We start from the raw sequence: 23,193 nt of genomic DNA on the forward strand, positions 1-23,193 counted from the left end.
GTGTGTGTGTGTGTGTGTGTGTGTGTGTGTGTGTGTGTGTGTGTGTGTGTGTGTGTGTGTGTGGGTGGGTGGGTGGATGGATGGATGGATGGATGGATTGATGGATGGATGGATGGATGGATGGATGGAAGGATGTCCCCGCAGAATTTTATGAATGAAAGTTGGCTGGTGCTACACCGGCCCCGTGTGGCTGCAGTCAGGACTTTAAAATGCTCATCTTAATCAGTGAAAGTTTAAACCAGCAAAGGCCCTGTGAAGGCCCTGTAAAGCCTCTGTAGACATGGAGTGGGTACGGCAGCATGAAGCCTTATAAATTACTATTAGACTCAGGTAGGGGGACCTTCTCAGGTGCTAACAAGTACAGGAGAGGAATTTGCTCCATTTCCTCAAGAATGTTTTGAATCGTTACACCTCAATCAAAAAAGATGTTTCCATCGTAAAACCCAGCTAGCACTAACATCTCCTCTAACACGATCAGTCACCTGGTGACTAAACTCTATTGAACACTGGAGCAGGAGGGATGGGTGGGCTCAAGGGCTTGTGATTCCGATTCCTACCTGAAAATAACAAGGGCTTTATTACACATTAAAGTGGCAGTCTCTTCTGCCATCTGTTCAGGTCACATGTTTGCTCTGATGAAAGGAAATACTTTTTAAAATTCAGAAGTCCAGGATCAACATCTACTCTATTGCACAATATTCCAGGATCTGTAACTAGGAAAATCTCTTTCTTGGTTCCATGCCTAAATACTAGTTCTAGTCATGGTAAACCATGATAGGACAACAACCTTGTCAGTGATGTGAACATGGTTTACCTGTATATGTAACCTAGCCCCTGACTGGACTGCAGTAGATGTTCTAGCTTCCTTACGTGCTGAAACAATTGAGCTGCCGTCATCATCATGGACATGTGGGGGAGAAGAAGACAGCCTCCACATGGCCTCCCCTGAAAATTGCCAAAGAGTAGTTGCAAGGTTGCATGCTCTTAAGCGAAACTAATGTCTGTACGACGTCTACCGACCACAGCTCCGAGCGCTAGTGCTTCTCCAGCTCAACGTCAGAGGTCTCACCACTGCCAAGAGCAACATCCTTGAGCAAGTAGCCAGCAAAAACAATGTAACAGTGATAACCCTGCAGGAGACACACCAGGAAAACAAGAAGATCCTTAGGGTCACTGGGTGCATTTTAGCCGGCCACATTTGTCCGCAAAGACATGGCTTGGTCAGCCGCCGGACAATCCCCAGAGGACGTGGAGACCGAATGGATTGCCACTAAAGTACAAGACACCACTATCGTCAACGTCTACAATCCACCACCCTGCAGACTGATCTCATCGTCCCTGCCAGATGTCCCAGCCCCGGCTGTGTACACTGGCGACTTCAATAGCCACGATACAGACTGGGGTTACAGCAGCACGAATGCTGATGGTGACTTCCTGGTAGACTGGGCCTCCCCTTTAGATGCCACACTCCTGTATGACCCAAAGGAGCCATGCACATTCTTCTCTGCACAATGGAACAGCACTACCAATCCAGACCTGGCATTTGCAAAATGCCGTAACAACCAGTCCCTCCCTGTGAGACGCATCCTGGACATGTTCCCTCGGTCACACCATCGGCTGTCACTCATCACCATTCTATCGTTGGTCCAGCCTGTGCCAGCAAGAGATGTCAAGAGGTGGAACTTCCGGAAAGCTAACTGGGCAGGCTTCACTAAACAACTGAACATGGCAACTCCTGATCTACCACACCCGCACCGTAACAACCTGAACGATGCCTACGGCTCTTATGGCAATATGCTGCCGGCCACCGCCAAGAAAAACATCCCCCGCGGTGTATACAAAGCGCACATTCCCTGCTGGGACAAGGAATGTGAACACCTTCTTCGTGCCCATTCAGAAGCACAAACCACTGCAGGCAGGGACAAAGCAGCAGATGACTTATTCTGCAGGTTTTAAGTTTCAAGTTTATTTATTTTTATATAGCCCAGATTCACAAACAATGTCTCAAAGGGCTTTACAATCTGCACATGGATGATATCCCTCTGTCCTTTGTGCACTGCGAGCAGTACGACCCTCACATCGGATAAGGAACAACTCCCCCCAAAACCCTTTTAACAGGGGGAAAAATGCATGGGAGAAACCTCAGGAAGACTGCAGAGGAATGACCCCTCTTCCAGGAGTGGACAGACGAAGCAATAGATATCACATGTACAGATTAACAACACAATAATAATAACAATGACAATAACAATAACAATAATAAATGTATGACAAAGGCACGCTGATCCATCCAGTAGAGCGAAGCAATAGATATCACATGTACAGATTAACAACACAATAATAATAACAATGACAACAACAATAACAATAATAAATGTATGACAAAGGCACGCTGATCCATCCAGTAGAGCGAGTCACCACCAACCGATGAAGCACACAGAGGTCACCGATTGCTGAGGATCCACCACTCTGAGGACAAACCAAACAGTGCCTAAGTCATTGATCTCAAAAAAGTTATAGTTTAAGATTACTCTGCCAAAACCAAATGAGGCAGAACCAGCACTCCCCTAGTGGATGGTGAAACAGGACCATTGTGCAACTTGTAATATCGCCAGCCACGGAAGCAGACAGAGGTAGCCGATTGACGATGATCCACCACACAAAGGCCTGAGAGAGAGAACAGGAGAAGGAGGGAGAGAGATAGAGAGAGCAGGGCCGAGAGTGGTGCTAGAGGGACCAGAATAGCAGAGGATTAATGGGAGGCAGGGGCCTAACTAAGAAATCCTATGGCTCGTCGGCAGGACTAGGCTAAACCCAAACATTGAGACTGCCACCCCCGATATTACTTATATGTTAGGTAGAACAGATACGTGTTGAGTCTAGATTTAAAGACATCTACAGATTCAGACTGTCTAATACCTATAGGGAGATTATTCCACAAGAAAGGGGCACGATAGGAGAAGGCCCTCTGGCCAGCTGACTTCTTTTGAACTCTAGAACACACAAGAGACCTGTATTCTGAGAGTGGAGAGCCCTAATCGGCTTGTAAGGTTTAACAAGATCAGACAGATAGGTTGGAGCACGTAGGTTGGAGCAGATAGGTTGGAGTACGTCAATAAGAGTACCTTAAAATCCGATCTAACATGAATTGGGAGCCAATGTAATGCAGCTAATACTGGGGTCTTCTTTTTCTTCTTCTTTTCCTTTCGGCTTTTCCCTTCAGGGGTCGCCACAGCGAATCAATTTCCTCCATCTAGCCCTGTCCTTTGAATCCTCTTCTCTCACACCAACTACCTTCATGTCTTCCCTCATTACATCCATAAACCTCCTCTTTGGTCTTCCTCTAGGCCTCCTGCCTGGCAGTTCAAAACTCAGCATCCTTCTACCAATATATTTACTATCTCTCCTCTGGACATGTCCAAACCATCTCAGTTTTGTACACCTTTCCTTTCATTTTAGCTGAAACTCTTCTATCACACATCACACCTGACACTTTACTCCACCCGTTCCATCCTGCCTGTACACGCTTCCTCACCTCTTTCCCACACTCTCCATTGCTCTGGACTGTTGACCCTAAGTACTTAAAATCCTCCACCTTCTTGATCTCTTCTCCCTGTAACCTCACTCTTCCACTTGGGTCCCTCTCATTCACACACATGTACTCTGTCTTACTGCAGCTAACCTTCATTCCTCTCCTTTCCAGGACAAACCTTCACCTCTCTAGCTTCTCCTCCACCTGTTCCCTGCTCTCACTACAGATCACAATGTCATCTGTAAACATCATAGTCCATGGAGATTCCTGTCTAACCTCGTTTGTCAGCCTGTCCATCACCATAGCGAACAAGAAGGGGCTCAGAGCTGATCACTGATGCAGTCCCACCTCCACCTTGAACTCCTCTGTCACACCTACAGCACACCTCACCATTATCTTACAGTCCTCATACATGTCCTGCAATGCTCTAACATACTTCTCTGCCACTCCAGACTTCCTCATACAATACCACAGTTCCTCTCTGGGCACCCTCTCATAAGCTTTCTCCAGATCTACAAAAACACAATGCAGCTCCCTCTGGCCTTCTCTGTACTTCTCTATCAAAATCCTCAAAGCAAATACTGCATCTGTAGTACTCTTTTTTGGCATGAAACCATACTGCTGCTCACAAATGTTCACTACTGCCCTTAGTCTAGCTTCCACTACCCTCTCCCATAACTTCATTGTATGGCTCATCAGCTTTATTCCTCTGTAGTTGCCACAACTCTGCACATCTCCCTTGTTCTTAAAAATGGGCACCAGCACACTTCTCCTCCATTCGTCAGGCATCTTCTCACTATCTAAGATCCTGTTGAACAACCCAGTCAGAAACTCTACTGCCACCTCTCCTAGACACTTCTATACCTCTACAGGTATATCATCAGGACCGACTGCCTTTCCACTCTTCTTCCTCTTCAATGTCCTCCTCACTTCATCCTGACTAATCTTTGCTACATCCTGGTCCACAACAGTCACCTCTTCTAGTCGTTGTTCTCTCTCATTTTCCAAATTCATCAACTCTTCAAAGTACTCTTTCCATCTTCCCATCACACTACTGGCACCTGTCAATAGACTTCCATCCCTATCCATAATCACCCTAACCTGCTGCACGTCCTTCCCATCTCTATCTCTCTGTCTTGCCAACCGGTATAGATCAGTCTCTCCCTCCTTACTGTCCAACCTAGCATACAAGTCATCATAAGCTTCTTGTTTGGCCTTTGCTACCTCTACCTTCACCTTACGCTGCATCTCCCTGTACTCCTGTCTACTCTCCTCAGTCCTCTCGGTGTCCCACTTCCTCTTGGCTAACTTCTTTCTCTGTATACACTCCTGTACCTCCTCATTCCACCACAAAGTCTCCTTATCTACTTTCCTTCCAGATGACACACCAAGTACTCTCTTACCTGTCTCCCTGATCACATTAGCCGTAGTTGTCCAGTCATCTGGAAGCACCTCCTGACCACCCAGAGCCTGTCTTAACTCCCTCCTGAAAGTCATGCAACACTCTTCCTTTTTCAGCTTCCACCATTTCGTCTTCTGCTCTGGCTTTGCCCCCTTGATCTTCCTCATCACCAGAGTCATCCTACACACCACCATCCTATGCTGTTTGGCTACACTCTCACCTACCACTACTTTGCAGTCACTGATCTCTTTCAGGTTACACCGTCTACACAAGATGTAGTCTACCTGTGTGCTCCTACCGCCACTCTTATAGGTTACTCTATGTTCCTGCCTCTTCTGGAAGAAAGTATTCACTACAGCCATTTCCATCCTTTTTGCAAAGTCAACTACCATCTGTCCTTCTGCGTTCCTCTCCTGGATACTAAACCTGCCCATCACATCCTCATCACCTCTATTTCCTGCACCATCATGTCCATTGAAGTCTACTCCAATGACAATTCTCTCACTTCTAGGCATGCTCTGCATCACTTCATCAAAGTCCAACCAGAATTTCTCCTTCTCCTCCAGCTCACATCCTACCTGTGGAGCATACCCGCTAACAACATTGAACATTACACCTTCTATTTCTAGCTTCAGACTCATCACTTTATCCGACACTCTTTTTACCTCCAGGACATTCCCAACAATCTCCTCCTTCAAGATAACTCCTACCCCATTTCTCTTCCCATCTATACCATGATAGAACAACTTGAACCCTGCTCCTAAACTTCTAGCCTTGCTACCTTTCCACCTGGTCTCCTGGACACACAGTATGTCTACCTTCCTTCTCTGCATCATGTCAACCAACTCTCTACCTTTTCCTGTCATAGTTCCAACATTCAATGTCCCTACTCTTAGTCCTATACTCTTGGTGTTCCTCTTCTCTTTCTTCGAGCGAACGCACTTTCCTCCTCTCCTTCTTCAACCAACAGTAATCCAATTTCCACCGGCGCCCTGTAGGTCAACAGCGCTGATGACGGTCGTTGTTAACCCGGGCCTCGACCGATCCGGTATGGAAGTCATAGGTTTGATTCACATCTTTGATTTGACAAAAGTTTTACGCCGGATGCCCTTCCTGACGCAACCCTCTGTATTTATCCGGGCTTGGGACCGGCACAGTAAGACACTGGCTTGTGTCCTCTTGCGGCTACATTGCAGCTAATACTGGGGTGATATGGTCAAATTTCCTAGTTTTAGTTAATATTCTTGCTGCTGTGTTCTGAACCATCTGAAGGCCCCTAGTACTAGACCGAGGCAACCCTGATAACAGAACATTACCATAATCAAGTCTAGATGACACAAAGGCATGAATTAAAATTTCTGCATTAGCCATGGCTAGAGAGGACCTAATTTTGAAAATATTACGTAGATGAAAGAAAGCAATCTTTGTCACCTCTTTAATATGCTTGTCAAAGGCAAGAGTTGAATCTAATGTTACTCCAAGATTCTTCACTGTTGAACTTTGGGTTATAAAACAGTTATCTACAGATATTGTTAGTTGTTGAAATTGGTTTCTATGTCGGGCAGGGCCAATGATTAACATCTCTGTTTTCTCTGGGTTTAGGAGCAAGAATTTACTGGACATCCAACTATTCACGGCAGAAAGACAGGCCTCTAGCAGAAAGACAGGCCTCTAGTTTAATTAATTCAGATCGATCATGTGCTTTTATGGGCATGTTAAGTTGTGCGTCATCAGCATAACAATGGAAACTTATTCCAAAGCTGCGTATAATTTGACCAAGAGGTGCAACATACAGGTAGACTAACAGAGGACCAAGTACAGACCCCTGAAGTATACCATATTTGACGTCGGAGAAGGCAGAAGTTTTATTAATGTAGGAGACACATTGAGTCCTATCAGATAGATAAGATTTTAACCAGGCAAGAGCTAACTCACAGACACCAACCTGTCTCTCCAGTCGGTCAAGGAGTACACAGTGATCTATCGTGTCAAACGCTGCACTAAGATCCAAAAGTAAGAGAACAGAAGTGGCATCAGTCCATATTTAATAGGAGATCATTTACAACTTTGGTAAGTGCTGTTTCAGTGGAATGGCAGGCCCGAAAAGCTGATTGGAATGGTTCGAAAAGACCGCTTATGAATAATAATCTCAGAGCTGTTGAGATACTACCCTTTCTAGTACTTTAGATAAGAATGGAAGGTTAGAAACTGGTCTATAATTATTTAAAGACTCTTGGTCAAGATGTTGGCTTTTTAAGCAGAGGTTTAACTACGGCCGCTTTAAAGCTAATGGGAACAACACCAGTTGCAAGAGAAAGATTAACTACATTTAACATAGTAGGGCCCAGCAATGGCCATAATTCTTTAACAAGTTTAGCTGGGAGAGGGTCTAAGAGGCATGTAGTAGGTTTAGAGATTGAGACCAACTTCGACAATTCTTCCAGAGAGACAGTCTCAAAGTGTGTTAAAGAGAGAAGTTGGGTTTTAACACCCAGAGAAGGAACCACATCAAAATTTGATCCAGGTGAAGCTGAAGAAGTAATTTTATGTCTAATGTTATTAATTTTTACAGCAGAAGAAATCTTGAAAATAATTAGCTGCAAATAACAAGCTGCTTGCCGTTGGCTGTTTCTGGGTCAATCTGGCTATGGTATTAAACAGAAATCGAGGATTGTGTGTATTTTTTCTTATTAATCTAGAGAAATAGGCAGCTTTAGCGGTCGACAGAGCATGCTTGTAGTTTAAGACACACTCATTCCAAGAGATGTAGCATAATTTAGATTTTGATTTACGCCATCTGCGCTCTAAACTAAAATAAAACTTCTGCCTTCTCCGACGTCAAATATGGCGTACCTCAGGGGTCTGTCCTGGGTCCTCTATTATTCTCCCTGTATGTTGCACCTCTTGGTCAAATTATACGCAGCTTTGGAATAAGTTTCCACTGTTATGAGGATGACACACAACTTTATATGCCCATAAAAGCAGATGATCGATCTGAATTAATTAAACTAGAGGTCTGTCTTTCTGCTGTGAATAGTTGGATGTCCAGTAATTTCTTGCTCCTAAACCCAGACAAAACTGAAATGTTAATCATTGGCCCTGCGCGACATAGAAACCAATTTCAACACCTAACAATATCTGTAGATAACTGCCTTATAACCCATAGTTCAACAGTCAAGAACCTTGGAGTAACGTTAGATTCAACTCTTGCCTTTGACAAGCATATTAAAGAGGTGACAAAGATCGCCTTCTTTCATCTACGTAATATTTGCAAAATTAGGTCCTCTTTCTTGTGGAATAACCTCCCTATAAGTATTAGACAGTCTGAATCTATAAATGTCTTTAAATCTAGACTCAAAACATATCTGTTCGACCTAACATATAAGTAATATCGGGGGTGGCAGTCTCAATGTTTAGGTTTAGCCTAGTCCTGCCGACGAGTCATAAGATTTCTTAGTTAGGCCCCTGCCTCCCATTAATCCTCTGCTATTCTGGTCCCTCTAGCACCACTCTCGGCCCTGCTCTATCTCTCTCCCTTCTTCTCCTGTTCTCTCTCACAGGCCTTTGTGTGGTGGATCATCGGCAATCGGCTACCTCTGTCTGCTTCCATGGCTGGCGATAGCAAAAGCTGTACAGTGGTCCTGTTTCACCATAGACTAGGGGAGTGCTGGTTCTGCCTCATTTGGTTCTGCTGTGGTTTTGGGGTTTTGCCAGAGTAACCTTGACTATAACTTTTTTGAGCTCAATGACTTAGGCACTGTTTGGTCTGTCCTCAGAGTGGTGGATCCTCGGCAATCGGTGACCTCTGTGTGCTTCATCGGTTGGTGGTGACTCGCTCTACTGGATGGATCGGCGTGCCTTTGTTATACATTTATTGTTACTGTTATTGTTACTGTTATTATTATTGTGTTGTTAATCTGTACATGCGGTATCTATTGCTTCGTCTGTCCACTCCTGGAAGAGGGGTCCCTCCTCTGCAGTCTTCCTGAGGTTTCTCCCATCCATTTTTTCCCCTGTTAAAAGGGTTTTGGGGGGAGTTGTTCCTTATCTGATGTGAGGGTCGCACTGCTTGCAGTGCACAAAGGTCAGAGGGATATCGTCCATGTGCAGATTGTAAAGCCCTTTGAGACATTGTTTGTGAATCTGGGCTATATAAAAATAAATAAACTTGAAACTTGAAACTTAAAACTCCTACAGGCCCATCTGAGATCGCATGTCTCCTCATTAAACCATGGTGTAGACCATGTCATATCCAGGCCATGCTGAAGAATTAAATCTTTCACAAGCAAGGCCTTAGATGACAGTGATCTAATATTTAAAAGGCCAAATTGAAATGTGGTAGTATCACTAACATTATTGTTAAACGGTTTAAAAGCTGAGGATGTATTAATCTTAATCAGATGCCGCGTCTCAATGAATGACATATAAAGACGATGTGATAAAATAACTGGGATACTTTCAGGTATAAAGTCTTGTATAACCTGATCAGGTGCTTCACTGAACAGTACATTGTCACCGGTGATAGGAGTAAAAGTAAGATTCTCGTGCTTAATATACATGTTTAAGTCCCGGGCCATTTTATTACAAATCTGAGGGAAGGAGACAGTCTCAACGTTTCTAACTATTCCATCAGTCTGATGGTTTCCTACTCTAGACTCCACAACCGCATCAACAACTACCCTAGCAGGTTCTCTAATCACCTGCAGCCCGAGCGCTGTATGGCTATTGTTAAACATGCTGTAAGACCCTGTCTATATTCCTGGACAAAAGAGCTGCGCCTGCCCCAGTAGGATGCAGGCCGTCAGCTCTCAGCAGCTTGGGGCGGCCCCAGAAGGAAGGCCAGTTATCTACGAAGCCTAAACCCTGTTCCCTACAGTAGCGCACCAGCCAGTGGTTCATAGCTGTTAATCTACTATAAGTCTCATCATTCCCCCGCACAGGCAAGAGGCCAGAGACTATTACTTGATCCCGACACATCTTCCTAGCACAGTCCAGAGCCTTAACCAAGCTATTGTTTGTTACCTCTGACTGCCGGAGCCTAATATCAGGTTGAACGAGATGCTTAGGCAACGCTGGATTGAAACGGTGGAATCAATCAACTTCACACACTCAAGCCGACAGGGGTGGCAGACTCTGAACAAACTGGCAGGAAGGTCAACAACTCCAGCACAATGCCCCATCACTGCAGATTCCATGGCATTGCTCCTGCTGAGAAATGGCCGCTTCCCCAATGCAGACAAGGACTTCACTAGAAAAACATCAGCAAGAGTCCACAAGCTGCTCATGGCCCCAGGAAGTAACAACAACCTGTCGACAAACTTCACGGCTCATTAGAAGGGTCTGGCCATACAACGCCTAAAGACTGGCAAGATACCAGGCTTAGACGGCGTCCACCCGGAGTACTTAAGAAATCAAGACAAGACGGCAAATGACTGGCTCCATCCCTTCCTTTCTGCATGCCTCCAGTACTCACAGCTGCCAAAGATCTGGCACCGTGCCAAGGTGATCGCCCTGCCGAAGCCAAACAAGCCAAGCAATGACCCTAAGGGATACTGGCCCATCTCCCTCCTGTGTGTTCCCTTTAAACTCCTGGAACACCTCATCCTGGCACACCTCACCCCAGTCATCGACCCCCAGCTGCCCAAAGAACAAGCTGGCTTCCGAAGCGGTAGGTCGACAACAGACCAGGTGACCCTTCTGTGCCACGACATAGAGGAAAGCTTCCAGGCAGGAGAGAAGGCCGGTGCTGTCTTCCTGGACCTCACAGTTGCATTTGACACTGTCTGGCTGCGCGGGCTCCACATGAAGCTTCTGGAGACCACCCCAGATAAGCACATGGTGAGCTTCATCACGAACATGCTGAGCAACCGCAGCTTTCGGCTGCACACCAGCAATGGCCAAAGCAGTAGGGTGAGAAAGCTCAGGAACGGTGTCCCGCAGGGTTCAGTACTCGCACCACTTCTGTTCAACATCTACATCTACATCTACATCTATATACCGGCCACCAAATGGAGCCTGTGGCTTAATAGACTTAGACAGTGACATACTGGACTGGCTTGCTGCAACGGAGCTGGAGGTCTAATGGCATATGACAGAAGAAGAAGATCCTGGACATGTGAGCTTGCATTTCACCGCTCCTCTACTCTAGTTGAATGATACCATCATGCCAGGCTCCTGTGAGCTCAGACTTTGCCAGTTGGGCAGAAACCCCGGTGACATTCTCAAAATATGAACGAAAATCAGGTACATTAGCTGGAATTGAATGAGGTCTTATTGCACTGTGGTTAATGGGAAAGTGATATTGTACTCAATCTGCCTCTGATTTCAGCATTTTCTCCAACCCGAGGCCACCTCCCTCTAAATGTGAATTAGAGATTTGAGAAATTTTATCAGGAGGATCTTTTGTGGAGATAGAAGATATAGAACTCTGAATGCATGTATTGATGAGCCAATAGATTATGTATTGACATATTATCACCCTCTTTGAACCACAGTCAGTGTCAGTGGGAGGATCAGGGACACTTACTGTTATAGAGGGTGCTTCTATATCTCATTGGTTCAACTCCTCAGTAACTGCCAGCAATTCAGAAAATATCTCATGGTTGGAGAATTAGATAAAACTGTGATTGTGAGCATTGTTGTAACGTTGTTAGGCTCATCTACAGCTGATTGGAATTTGACTGGTATTTAATGGTGTAGACGGAAAAAAACTGCATTTGACTCCATACTAGAAATCCAACATTTCTCACCTCCCCTTGAAGCAATGACATTATGTGGGTGAACTTAATTATGGATTGGAGGATAGAACCTGCTACTGCCTGAGGCACCTGCCTCTGTTGCTCTGCACTTCTCCTCGTTTGGGAGGTTGATGCTGATGTAGCTGCGATGAAGGATAAGTGAATTTCTTGTGTGTGGTCTTTGTGTGTGTGTGTGTGTGTGTGTGTGTGTATGTGTGTGTCTGTGTGTGTGTGTGTGTGTGTGTGTTGTGTGCGTGCGCCCACATGCATGTGACATACCTCAATTCCTTTTTTGCGCCATCCAATACTTTCAAGCCTTCTGTTTGTGAATTTGTGTTAAAACAAACAACAAAAAGACTGCTGATGTTCCACTTCCTGTGAAAAAGCAAGTGATACAGACAATACAAAATAATGCAATTCATTTTTATTTTCAAAACTGCTACTTTTTTCCCCCTCCTCATCTCTTTTGGCTGATTTTTTACAGACTGATTTTCTACTGCTGTAGTTTTGGTGCGGTACTTGGACACTACAGAGGTTTCACAAGTAGTCAAAGTCCTCCAGGATGGCACATGCGTGCAATTGCAAGAAGGTTTACTGTGTCTTCCAGCACAGTCTCAGGAGCATGGAGGAGAGTCCAGGAAACAGGTAGTTACTCCAGGAGGGCTGGACAGGGCATTACTAGGTCTTCAAACCCTCAGCAGGATCGGTATCTACTCCTGTCTGCAAAGAGGAACAGGATGAGAATTGCCAGAGCCCTAAAAAATGAAATCAAGCAGGCCACTAGTGTGAATTTTTCTGACTAAACAGGCTCCATGAGGGTGGCCTGTGCTCACTGCCCAGCACCATAGAGCTTGATTGGCATTTTCCATAGACCACCAGAATTGGCAACTACACCACTGGCGCCCTTTGCTCTTCACTGACAAGAGCAGGTTCAACCTGAGCATATGCGACAGATGTGAAAGGGTGTGGAGATGCTGTGGAGAACATTATGCTGCCTGCAACATCATTCAGCATGACTGGTTTGGTGGTGGGTCAGTGATGGTCTGGGGAGGCATATCCCTGAAGGGACGCACAGATCTCTACAGGTTAGATAATGGCACCCTGACTGCTACTAGGTATCCTGATGAAATCATCGGACCCAGCGTCAGAATCTACGCTGGTGCAGTGGGACCTGGGTTCCTCCTGGTCCTGACCCCATGTGGCTAGAGTATGCATGCAGTTCCTGGAGGATGAAGGAATTGATACCCTTGACTGGTCCCCATGTCCACCTGACCTAAACCCAATAGAACACCTCTGGGACATTATGTTTAGATCCACCCGGCGCTGCCAGGTTGCTCCTAAGACTGTCAAGGAGGTCAGTGATGCCGTGGGTCAGATCTGGGAGGAGATCCCCCAGGACACCATCCGTTGTCTCATTAGAAGCGTGCCCCGACGTTGTCAGGCATGCGTACAAGCACGTGGGGGCCAAACTACTGAGAATCATTTTGAGTTGCTACAATGACATTTTGGCAAAATGGAACAGTCTGCTGCATCATTTTTTCACTTTCATTTTTGGGGTGTCTTTGATTTCACCCCTCTATATGGTGATCATTTTTATTTCTATCAAATTATGTGGCATTATTTTGTAACTAATACATCACCTACTTATTATCAGGATATTCCAAATCATTTTCCCCCATTTAGATCTGATGTTTTTTCTCAGCGTTCCTCTTTTTTGAGCAGCGTACATACGGTATATACACACACAAAGGTTAAGAGGAGCCAAGTCACTTGTTTAGTATAAAAAAAAGTGGAACTTCTGTTAAGACCTTTGGAATTAAACTCCCATAGTCTAACGAAAGGAGAGATAAAATTGTTGACTTCTGACAGCATGGTGTTAATTTTTCATTTGGTCGTGTTGTGTTCATGCACACAATGGTATTGATAACTTGGGGCTGTTCAGACCAAAAAAGAAACACCACATGACACGCAACTTTTGAACAATTTTTCTCAACTTTTATATTTTTAAAAACAAACAAAAAACAGATTAAATAAAATTTACAGTAGACATATGCAATCTTTGTGCACTTTTCTTCTTCTGATACGTTCTGCACAGCTGTCAACAAAAAAAAGCAAACACAGTGGGGTTTTGGGATAGAGTGGGAGCTGTAGGGTAGAGAGGATGGGACAATGAGTGAGGTAGAGGGCAGTAGGGAGGAAACAAATGTGGGCAAGAGGAGAGAGGGATGTAATGGAAGGATTAAAGGATAAAGGAAAGCCTGAACTTTTTTCACTCAGGAAAGAAAAAAAAATCACTGAATATATAGATTTCTTTTATTCCTTACATCACTTATATAAATATGTTGAATTCCAAAAAACAAAAGAAATTTTTGAGGAAAAAACAGCGCAATACAGAAACCCACAACAGCAGTAAGGCAAAAGGAAAGCAGAAGAGAGAGCAGTGAGAGTGTACAGAGGAGCGGCAGAAGAGAGGAGGCAGTGTGAGACATGGCAAGAGAAGATGGGGAGGGGTGGGGAATGCGGAGAGTGCACAATCATGTGTATGACAATTTATAAATATGTGGGAGACAAACAGCTGAGGGGAGAGTCGAAGGAGGAGGGGGCATTGGCAGAAAAGGTTTGCTGAGTGTAGGGGGAGGAAGAGGAAAGGTTTGACTGAGGTCAACTGTCCAGTGCGTTTGTTATGTGCTATGTGACCCTGTTGCCTGTGTATATGTCTCTCCCTGTGTGTGTGTGTGTGTGTGTGTGTGTGTGTGTGTGTGTGTGTGTGTGTGTGTGTGTTTGTTTGTATAATGGCAGCACACATTCAACAACAACAGTGAAACAAATGCTCACGTGTCTTATGTGCTCGTCTGCTATATAAATACAAAACAAAAACAATGAATAAGAAAAACAAACAAAATCATATTTTCAACCAAACACCAGTCACCTCATGATTCACACCTTCTTCCCTTTTATACATTTGACACATGATTTACCTCAAGTTTTTTCCATTTTGTTTTGAAATTGTACACTCTGTGCAGTCCCCCTAAATCCTTCTGTTTCCGTCGCTCCACCGGAAATGTTACTTCCTGTCTCTTTGACTTCCTTTCTTCCCCCTTGCCACTTCTGTTCACTGAGAGCTGGCTCTCTCCAGCACACGCAGATCATAGTTCTTTTTGGCAGCTCTCAGTTTGAAGAGGCTGGCCCCGCTGTTGTTAAGTTTGAAGGAAGCACTCTGGGCAGCCATGGTGCTGGGGAACACTGCCACTACTGTGTAGAGGTGTGCAGGATCGTTGCAGTCACCCTTTGCTCCCATGATGGCCCCGGGCCCGATGGCGGCGCAGGGACCAGACGGGCCCGCACCAGGACAAGGTCCACAGCCAACAGGCCCTCCTCGGACTCCTTGGGGCTCCTTCAGCCACTGGATCTTGGCACCGCACATCGACAGCTGGTTAAATAGTTTTTCAGCCTCCGGACGTGAAATCCCCTCGGGCAGGTCTGTTACCTCCAGTACTCGACTTACCACTGGGAGGAAAGACGAGACATCATGTTAGCAGGCTGGACTAATACAGATGTTCTCTTTACAAACCTGTTGCACTTGTGTAACACACATGCTATGGTCTAAATAACAGAGCTTCATCTCTAATGAATCAGCTGCTTCAGAAAAGCAGGTCTTTATATACACAGCTGGAAAATCAAATGTGTAAAAAGCAGAGTGACTCAAAACCTCCCAAACTTTAGAAAGCATTTTGAGTGATGTTGAGTTTATATTATACCTGTATATCACTTTATACCAAGTGTTTTTCAAACCCTTTTCATCCACTTTAACCTACGAAGGTATTCAAAAGTGGTGAGTATAAAAAAATCACACTCCAAACCCATCTGATAGTCAACACACACATACACACAAAAAGTGTGAACTGAAGGTGAGTATCAATTACACAGTTGCCAGGAAAACACTGAACTCACATTTAAAGTCTCATCACCGTCTCAAAGAACAGACTCATTTGTGCTATTGGGTAGATAGTTGTCTCCCGCTAGAAGTTTGTATCTGGGCAGAAACAGACCTAAAGTAGTGTGTATTGTGACATTCTAGTGTGTGCATAAGTGTGACTGTGAATTAAAGAACTATTGAGTCCTATGTATTAGTGTGACTGCTTTCTGATTTACACTGCAGCTGTACTGACCATCGTACGTCATTTCAGTAGTTCAAGTAAGGGTTACAGTTCAAGATGTGATGGAATGTTTTTATCGTGTAATAGAACCAGAGTCATTGGTTTCGTATGATAACTTCGTATAAGGAGTAGTAATTCTTTTACACAGAACTTGGCAAGACTTGGCCCCCACCTTCTCTCCCCATGTAGATAAGTTTGTCTGTCTTTATCACTGATGATGATGTTGGATTTATTCTCAACCTATGTATAATTTGATTTGACAAATATTTTATACTTGTGTATTTTGTCCTGTCTTAAGAAAGCCTCTCTGCCACCACAAATTGCTGTCACCTACCAGGGAGGATTAAGACTTCTATCCGCCAGCCATGACCTCTCACATCTGGATTTACAGAATGCAATGTGACCACACAAAAAAAGGTAGGCTACTTGGCTTAATTTTTGCACTTCTGTCTGTCTTGAGGAGATGGCGTGGTATTCTGGTAAGATTGCTTGCTAAACATAATTCTAAACAAAGTTCAGTTAATCTTCCTGAAACTACCTGTGTTGGTAACATACTATATGGGTTGAGAATTATCCAAATACATGTTGTTTGCCTGCTTATGCTTGTTTAAGTCTGTTTACATAGTGGTTAAAAGCCCAGCGTGTGGTTCTTTGCTGGAAACCTTAAAGTGCCAACAAAGCTTTGAAAGCCACGATAAGATTAGACAGAGCTGTGATTGAATGGTAATTCTGTCTGGGCGTCATACGGTTTTCTAACTTTCGGGTTGTTAAGCCGTGTCGATTGGCATCCTGTGAGTTCATAAGTTCTTGTCAAGGTGATGACTGATGAAGAGTTGTGACGCGGAATTTCAAAGGTGCCAGGGCGATAACACATGGAGTCGTCCTCTAAATCAATTCATCAATGATTTATGACGTGATGCTGTAAAGCTGGATTTTCCATGTGTGAGTGACAGTCCTATCCACATAGAGCTCTTTAAATCTGTAAATTTGTCCGGACTGACATGGGGTAATTTCTATATATTAACTCTTTCTTGTACCGTGTAACTGCTTAAGTGTATGTGGAAATTAATGAATCTCCACAGAAACCTATAGATCTGTGCTTTTCTCTCTTCATCTCTCCCCCCATTACTCTCTCTCTGTGTTTGCGTGTGTAAATGTGTGAAGATGTGTGAAAGGCGAGACAGGAGACAAATCTCTCTCTCTCTCAATTGAAAAAACTAAGGAAAAAAAGCGCATGAATATCTTTTGGATTTTGTGTCAACGTGATTATTTTGTAATTTGACTTTCATGAATAAACATGTTAAAAAATCTAGGGTTTTTTTTTCTTAATTTTGTCTGTTTTTTTAGTTTGATAAATGTTAAAAGGTTATCTGTTTCTTTGTTCAGAAAACGCACAGTAATATTAAAAATCCTCTTCACGTGGATCTCTTTTAAATTTAGTGTCAACGTGATTTTGCAATTTGACTTGGGTTATGAATAAACGTGCTGTTAAAAATAAATAAAAAAATCTCTGCTTCAGTGGAAAAAAAATATGATAAACCATCTTATTTTTGTTTATTACTTCATTGTAATAAATATCTAATGTTTAAAAGGGAATAAGATTGTTGAGCTATAAGTAGCTACATATTAGCTTCAGATTTGTTTCACAATAACTGAGGTGTGATTAACCAATACAGTGATACCTCTACTTACGAATGTCTCTACTTGCGAAATTTTCTACTTACGAAATTTCTCAGCAGGAAAATATTACCTCTACTCACGAAAGAAATTTCGACTTACGTAATGTAAAAACACAGTGTCAGCTGATACTCAAATCTCTCACAGGTTCCTGAACGCAACATTCTCATAGCTGCTCTGCTATTGGCTATTACCTATTACGTATCTTCCTGGTATCCCATTGGCTAAGAGGGATGCCACTCCACCTCTCTGTAGAGCTAGAAAGGTGCTTATGGAGTGTCTCGGCATTCGGCACTCGACCCGTGAGGTAGTCTGATAGTTTTGCGCGAACAGAAAGTGACAGAGAAAAGAGGGAAAGAAAAGACTAAGAAAATAGTTTTTTTGTCCATACAAATAAAGCAAGAGATAATAGAAAAGCATGAGAAAGGGATGCATTTGGTTGATCTCGCCAAAGAATATGGCTAAAAATCTACAATTGCCACACTATTAAAACAAAAGGAAGTTTAAGGAGTTTAGGGCATTGCGTGGGTGGTTGGAGAAGTTGAAAAGGAGGACTAGAATTCACTCTGTTGTTCGGCATCGTGAGATAGGAACTCATGAACCAAAGAAGGCAAAAAACAATGGGGATAGCTGTTAAAAGGTAAATGACTGTCATTATTATTCTTTATTCTTTGTTTTGTACGTTATGCACAACTCTCATTTATTGTGTAATAATCTAATCGTAACATGTATTTGTTACATGTTTTGATGCATTTTTATGTTTTATAAAACATTCATGTCAGAATTTTTGTGGACTTGGAACAGATTAGGACATTTGCATGGAAAATGTGTCTCTACTTAAGTAATTTCTTAAGGAACCAATTAATTTCGTAAGTAGATGTATCACTGTACTGCTATTTTTCGTCCATGTGCACTTTTTGTGACGTGTTGTGTGACGTGATGTTTGGGGCTTTTTACTAACCAGCTTAGGAAAGCAATTTTGGGCTCATGATTGGAAGCTATCCAGCATAAGAGCGCCATTTTTGAGTTCAGGGTGGAATCTATCCAAGAGGTATGCCATTTCGTAAAGAACAATAAGTGGATTTTAAAGTCATTTTGGGAGAAAAGTTGGGTCATTTGATAGGCATGTCATTTTGTAAATACTTAATCTAACTCTAACCTAGAATAGGTCAAATTAGCATTATTTAGCATAAGTTAGCATGTTATCTTAGCATAATTTAACTTAGCTAACTGAGATCTAGTTAATATATTAGCTTTGTTTAGCATAATTAGCTTAGCATAGCTTAGCTTTGCTAAAAGTGAATGGTTGATTCAGTGTCTGGAAGGACTATGCTGGCAGCGTGTGTGTTAAATTCATACAAAAACAGTCTGAATACATGTAATTTTGAGAATTTTTGCTCTGTTCTCTGTCTGTGTTTGGTTTGTGGTATCTCAGTGCACATTTTTAATTTTTGTAGTCATTATCGTGCGGTTTACGTAGAGATTTGATACTCTGGTGATCCTGGCAGTTTGAGTGTCTGGTTGATAGTGGCTGATAAAGTTACATTCTAAAAAAAAGGGGGGAGTGTAGAGACAGAGCAACACAACCTAGACATTTACACCATAATGCTTAATAATAATTGATCTGTTCACTATTTTACATATTTTTAAATTTTTATCTTCTGTATTTGTGTGTTAATACTATTAAAACTAATACTGTTTATACTATTTTTCAACATATACCATATTGGCCCGAATATAAGACGGTGTTTTTTGCATTGAAATATGAAAAAGTGGGGGTCGTCTTACATTCGGGGTCTAGACATTATATTCATTCACAACGCTAGATGGCGCCAGATATCTTTAAAGCGAATGCTGAACTTTATTCCCCAGGATAAAGCGAACCCCTGTGACGAAGAAGAAAAATAAAAATAGCGGTAGCACGAAGAAAAAAATAAAAAATAGCGGTAAGACAGAAAAAAGAAGAAAATAACAGAAGAGATAACAGAAAATGGAGAAATGTAGCGACAATCTGGAGAAAAGTGGGTCGGTTCTCGGATGGTAGCAAGGTTGGTACCACTTACCATTCAGTTAAAAATGTGATTGCACTTAAGTTTACATATTTAAATGTAAAGATGTGAGACTGTTTTTTCATGATTTGAATGAGGCAAAATAACATGCTTTTTCTCTCGAATATATTGTTATAATCATGTGTTTCAGATGTACAGTAATTATTTTCTGTATTAAAATTAAATTTGGTGTTCAAAAAGTATTTTCAAACTTGAGTCTTGAAAAAGAGGGGGTCGTCTTATAATCAGGGTCGTCTTATATTCGGGCCAATACGGTACTCTCCATAATTATTTGACATTAACATTAGACACTATATTTTACAACATATATAAAAACTACATAACTGCTTACACTGTCTGTGCTGTGTGAGTCATGGGGTCTGAATCGCAGAGTTGGTCAACAGTGAGGATTCTCAGTAAACTGAACCCGATGTTGTCTGATGTAATATTCACTAAAATGTAATTAACACAAAGCAATCGGTCTCACTGGTCGTCGGATGGTACATTTGACATAAGCCGATGTAGAGAAATGGAAATTTTGATAAAAAAAACTAAGCCAAATGATAAAAGAGCTACATGTGTTCAAAAGCATGTTAGAGAATTAGCTATTTTGCAGAAGTTTCAAACTGGGGCGGCAGTGGTAAAGCGCGCGGTAGAGTGGGTCGTCCAATGTTTCAAGATAAGCGGTTCAATTCCCGCTCTCGCCCAAAACAACACCTGGAGCTGAGCTGACAGCGGGAGGTGTCCGCTCACCTCCGGAGCACTGCCGAGATGCCCTTGAGCAAGGCACCGTCCCCCTTACAAGTTGCTCATTTGGGCGCACCACTAAGGAGGTGCCCGCCACTCTATCTCCTTTGCATATGTACAGGCCCCCAGTTTGTGTGTTAAGGCCTGTATGCACATATAGTATACATGCATGAAAAACATTAAAAACTAACTAGAGTGTGTCACTAATTTGTCACTAGTCTATATATATAGTGTGTGTGTGTGTATATATATATATATACATACAGTATATACACAGTATATATACAGTATACAGTATATTATATAAACCAAACGAAGACAATTAAGAGTAAACAAACAAGTAGGGACTTGGCTGAAGAAAAAGTGTTAATACAGTACAGAAGATGTCTCCTTCTCCGTTCTCCTCTCTGATGCTGGTCTGAATAGTAACCTTGGTCTGAGATTGTGTGATGAAATCTGAAAAGGAAGCACTTTATCTAGTCATGTTAAACTTAGCAGCAGTCAAAATGTCACCAGCTGCTCCACAACCAAGGGCTCCAATACCTGCATCTCCCCAAGTGACATATGTGCAGCCTAGAGGCTGGGGAGCTCCTACAGTGAGACGAGGCAGAGGAATGACAGGGGGACGAATGGACAATCCCAAGACGGGAACCAAGATGCTCTGGTTGTGGAAAATTAGGACATTTGCGTATCAATTAGAGCATCTGTTGTGCTGAACCTGGGCAAAATATGCATGGACTGAAATATATCCGATAGTTTTCGGGGACCTGGGAACCTCTGGCAGCGACTTCCAGCTGGGCTCTAGGGGATCCAGAGCGGGGTCATCAGCTGGTTGTTACATTACGCCCTGAGGAGGAGGTTTTATTAGTGTGCCTTTGGAGATGATGGCGGATTTAGGTATTGCCTACGCCTGTGTGGGCCAGGTTCACTCGCACCACCTCTAAAATTAAGAATTTTTGGAATTCTCAGAGACTAAGCAGCTGATACCTACCCTTTTATTTCTAAGGAAAAACTACAGAACTGCCTGAGGTAATATTGGATAAAAGCATCGTTTAGCGCATGATTTACGTATATTGAAGTAATACAGGATTTTCCCGCTGAGGTTCCAAATTCTCACACTTCATTGTTGAATGTTCCACCAGATGCTAAGTGGTTCACTGTCATTGATTTGTGTTGGGCATTTTTTCAGTGTGCTGCTACGTTTAGTTAGCAGATCTTTTTGCATTTACATACAAACTCCTCCTTCAAAGAGAAGTTTGTTAGGAAGGAGTGCTTGGAGATGAAGGGAATGTAACTTTAACCCTTCCATAGAAGTAATTCTAATGAACCATAATGAAACTTACCACAATACCAATGATACTATCTCCTACTAGAGCACTAATACCTACCATTTAAGCAACAACTGCGTCAATGACAATCCCTACCACCAGACCAATTAACACTATGACTCCTACTATAACAAACCCCGAGCTGGTTTCATGAGATAATGTAGAGAGTAGAAGAGGCAGATGGAATGTACTTTCTGTTAATGTTAATATTAATGTCCTTATTATTACCAAAGTGCAGTTATAGTTGATCATTACTGGTGGTGTGGAGGACAGCGACTTTATTCTCTTCTTGGGCAGGCAGATGTATTAGGGTGCAAATAGTACAGGAGATAATTGTAATTCCTCCTGAGAATCGACCTGGTGAAGATTATAATGTTGTTAACAGAGCAAAGACAATATGTTCCAGATTCTAATGTTTATTTTGATACGAGGGATTCCTTAAAGGTATAAGGCCAGAAATGAGGATAGGTCAGGGTTGGAGTCTATTTTGCCATGGATAACTGCGAATAAGAACACTGGGTGGATTAATTACATCTATTATAATCAACAGCATTTAATTACCGTATTGGCCCGAATATAAGACAACCCTGATTATACAGTAAGACGACCCCCTTTCTTTCAAGACTCAAATTTTAAAAAAGACTTTTTGAACACCAAATTTAATTTTTATACAGAAAATAATTACAGTACATCTGAAAAAATGATTATAACAATATATTCGAGAGAAAAATGCATGTTATTTTGTCTCATTCAAATCATGCAAAAACTATCTATCACATCTTAATATATGAACATTTAAATATGTAAACTAAAGTGCAATCACATTTGTAAATGAATGGCTTCTGGTTTTTGAAATGTAAATTAACCAATCTACTGTGATAAAACAACAAAATTGCAATAACTGCATTAACCATCAAAGTGTAACTGTAACTGCAGTCTTGAAACAAATCTGAATAAATTTCCCCACTGTGGGACAATAAAGGTTTATTATTACTAATAAGGAAAAACATCTCCATCTCCATACATTACACTCTGTGACACCATATTTCACAGCCGCTTTGCAATCGTTTGAAGACTCTGCCTCATTTATCACCATCATCTTGACGTTTGCATCATAACTTCTCCTCAGCTGCCGGTTAACCTGGCAAATCTTTGACCCATTTTTCTCCAGATTGTCGCTACATTTCTCCATTTTCTGTTATTTCTTCTCTTATTTTCTTCGCTTTTCTTTCTTACCGCTATTTTTAATTTTTCTTCTTTGTGCTACCGCTATTTTTATTTTTCTTCTTCGTGACAGGGGTTCGCTTTTGCCTGGGGAATTAAGTTCAGCATTCGCTTTAAAAATATCTGGCGCCATCTAGCGTTGTGAATGGGTATAATTTCTAGACCCCGAATGTAAGATGACCCCCACTTTTTCAGTCTTATTTCAATGCAAAAAACACCGTCTTATATTCGGGCCAATATGGTACACTGATGATGCTTTGATTTCTTTTGGTGAGCAGATGGATGCTACCAGTGCCGTGGCCTGGCAAAATAGACAAGTTATGGACTGGTTATTGATTGAA

General features: G+C 42.5%; 1 protein-coding gene across 14 annotated transcripts in view; it reads right to left on the reverse strand.

Moving 5' to 3' along the window:
• Positions 1-13,650: 13,650 nt before the first annotated feature.
• The window catches only part of LOC137595775 (R3H domain-containing protein 2), a 102,364-nt gene continuing 92,821 nt past the window's right edge, over positions 13,651-23,193 (reverse strand). For 11 of the 14 annotated variants that reach the window (XM_068316050.1, XM_068316067.1, XM_068316062.1 and 8 more), the window contains one exon: positions 13,651-15,178. In XM_068316050.1, coding sequence (XP_068172151.1) covers positions 14,784-15,178 — 395 coding nt within the window. In that variant the 3' untranslated portion in view covers positions 13,651-14,783. The remainder of the gene's footprint in view (positions 15,179-23,193) is intronic. The other 3 variants (XM_068316064.1, XR_011035457.1, XM_068316061.1) reach the window with 3 other exon arrangements.

The sequence above is a fragment of the Antennarius striatus genome, chromosome 5, assembly GCF_040054535.1.
Source record: "Antennarius striatus isolate MH-2024 chromosome 5, ASM4005453v1, whole genome shotgun sequence".
Lineage (NCBI taxonomy): Eukaryota > Metazoa > Chordata > Actinopteri > Lophiiformes > Antennariidae > Antennarius > Antennarius striatus.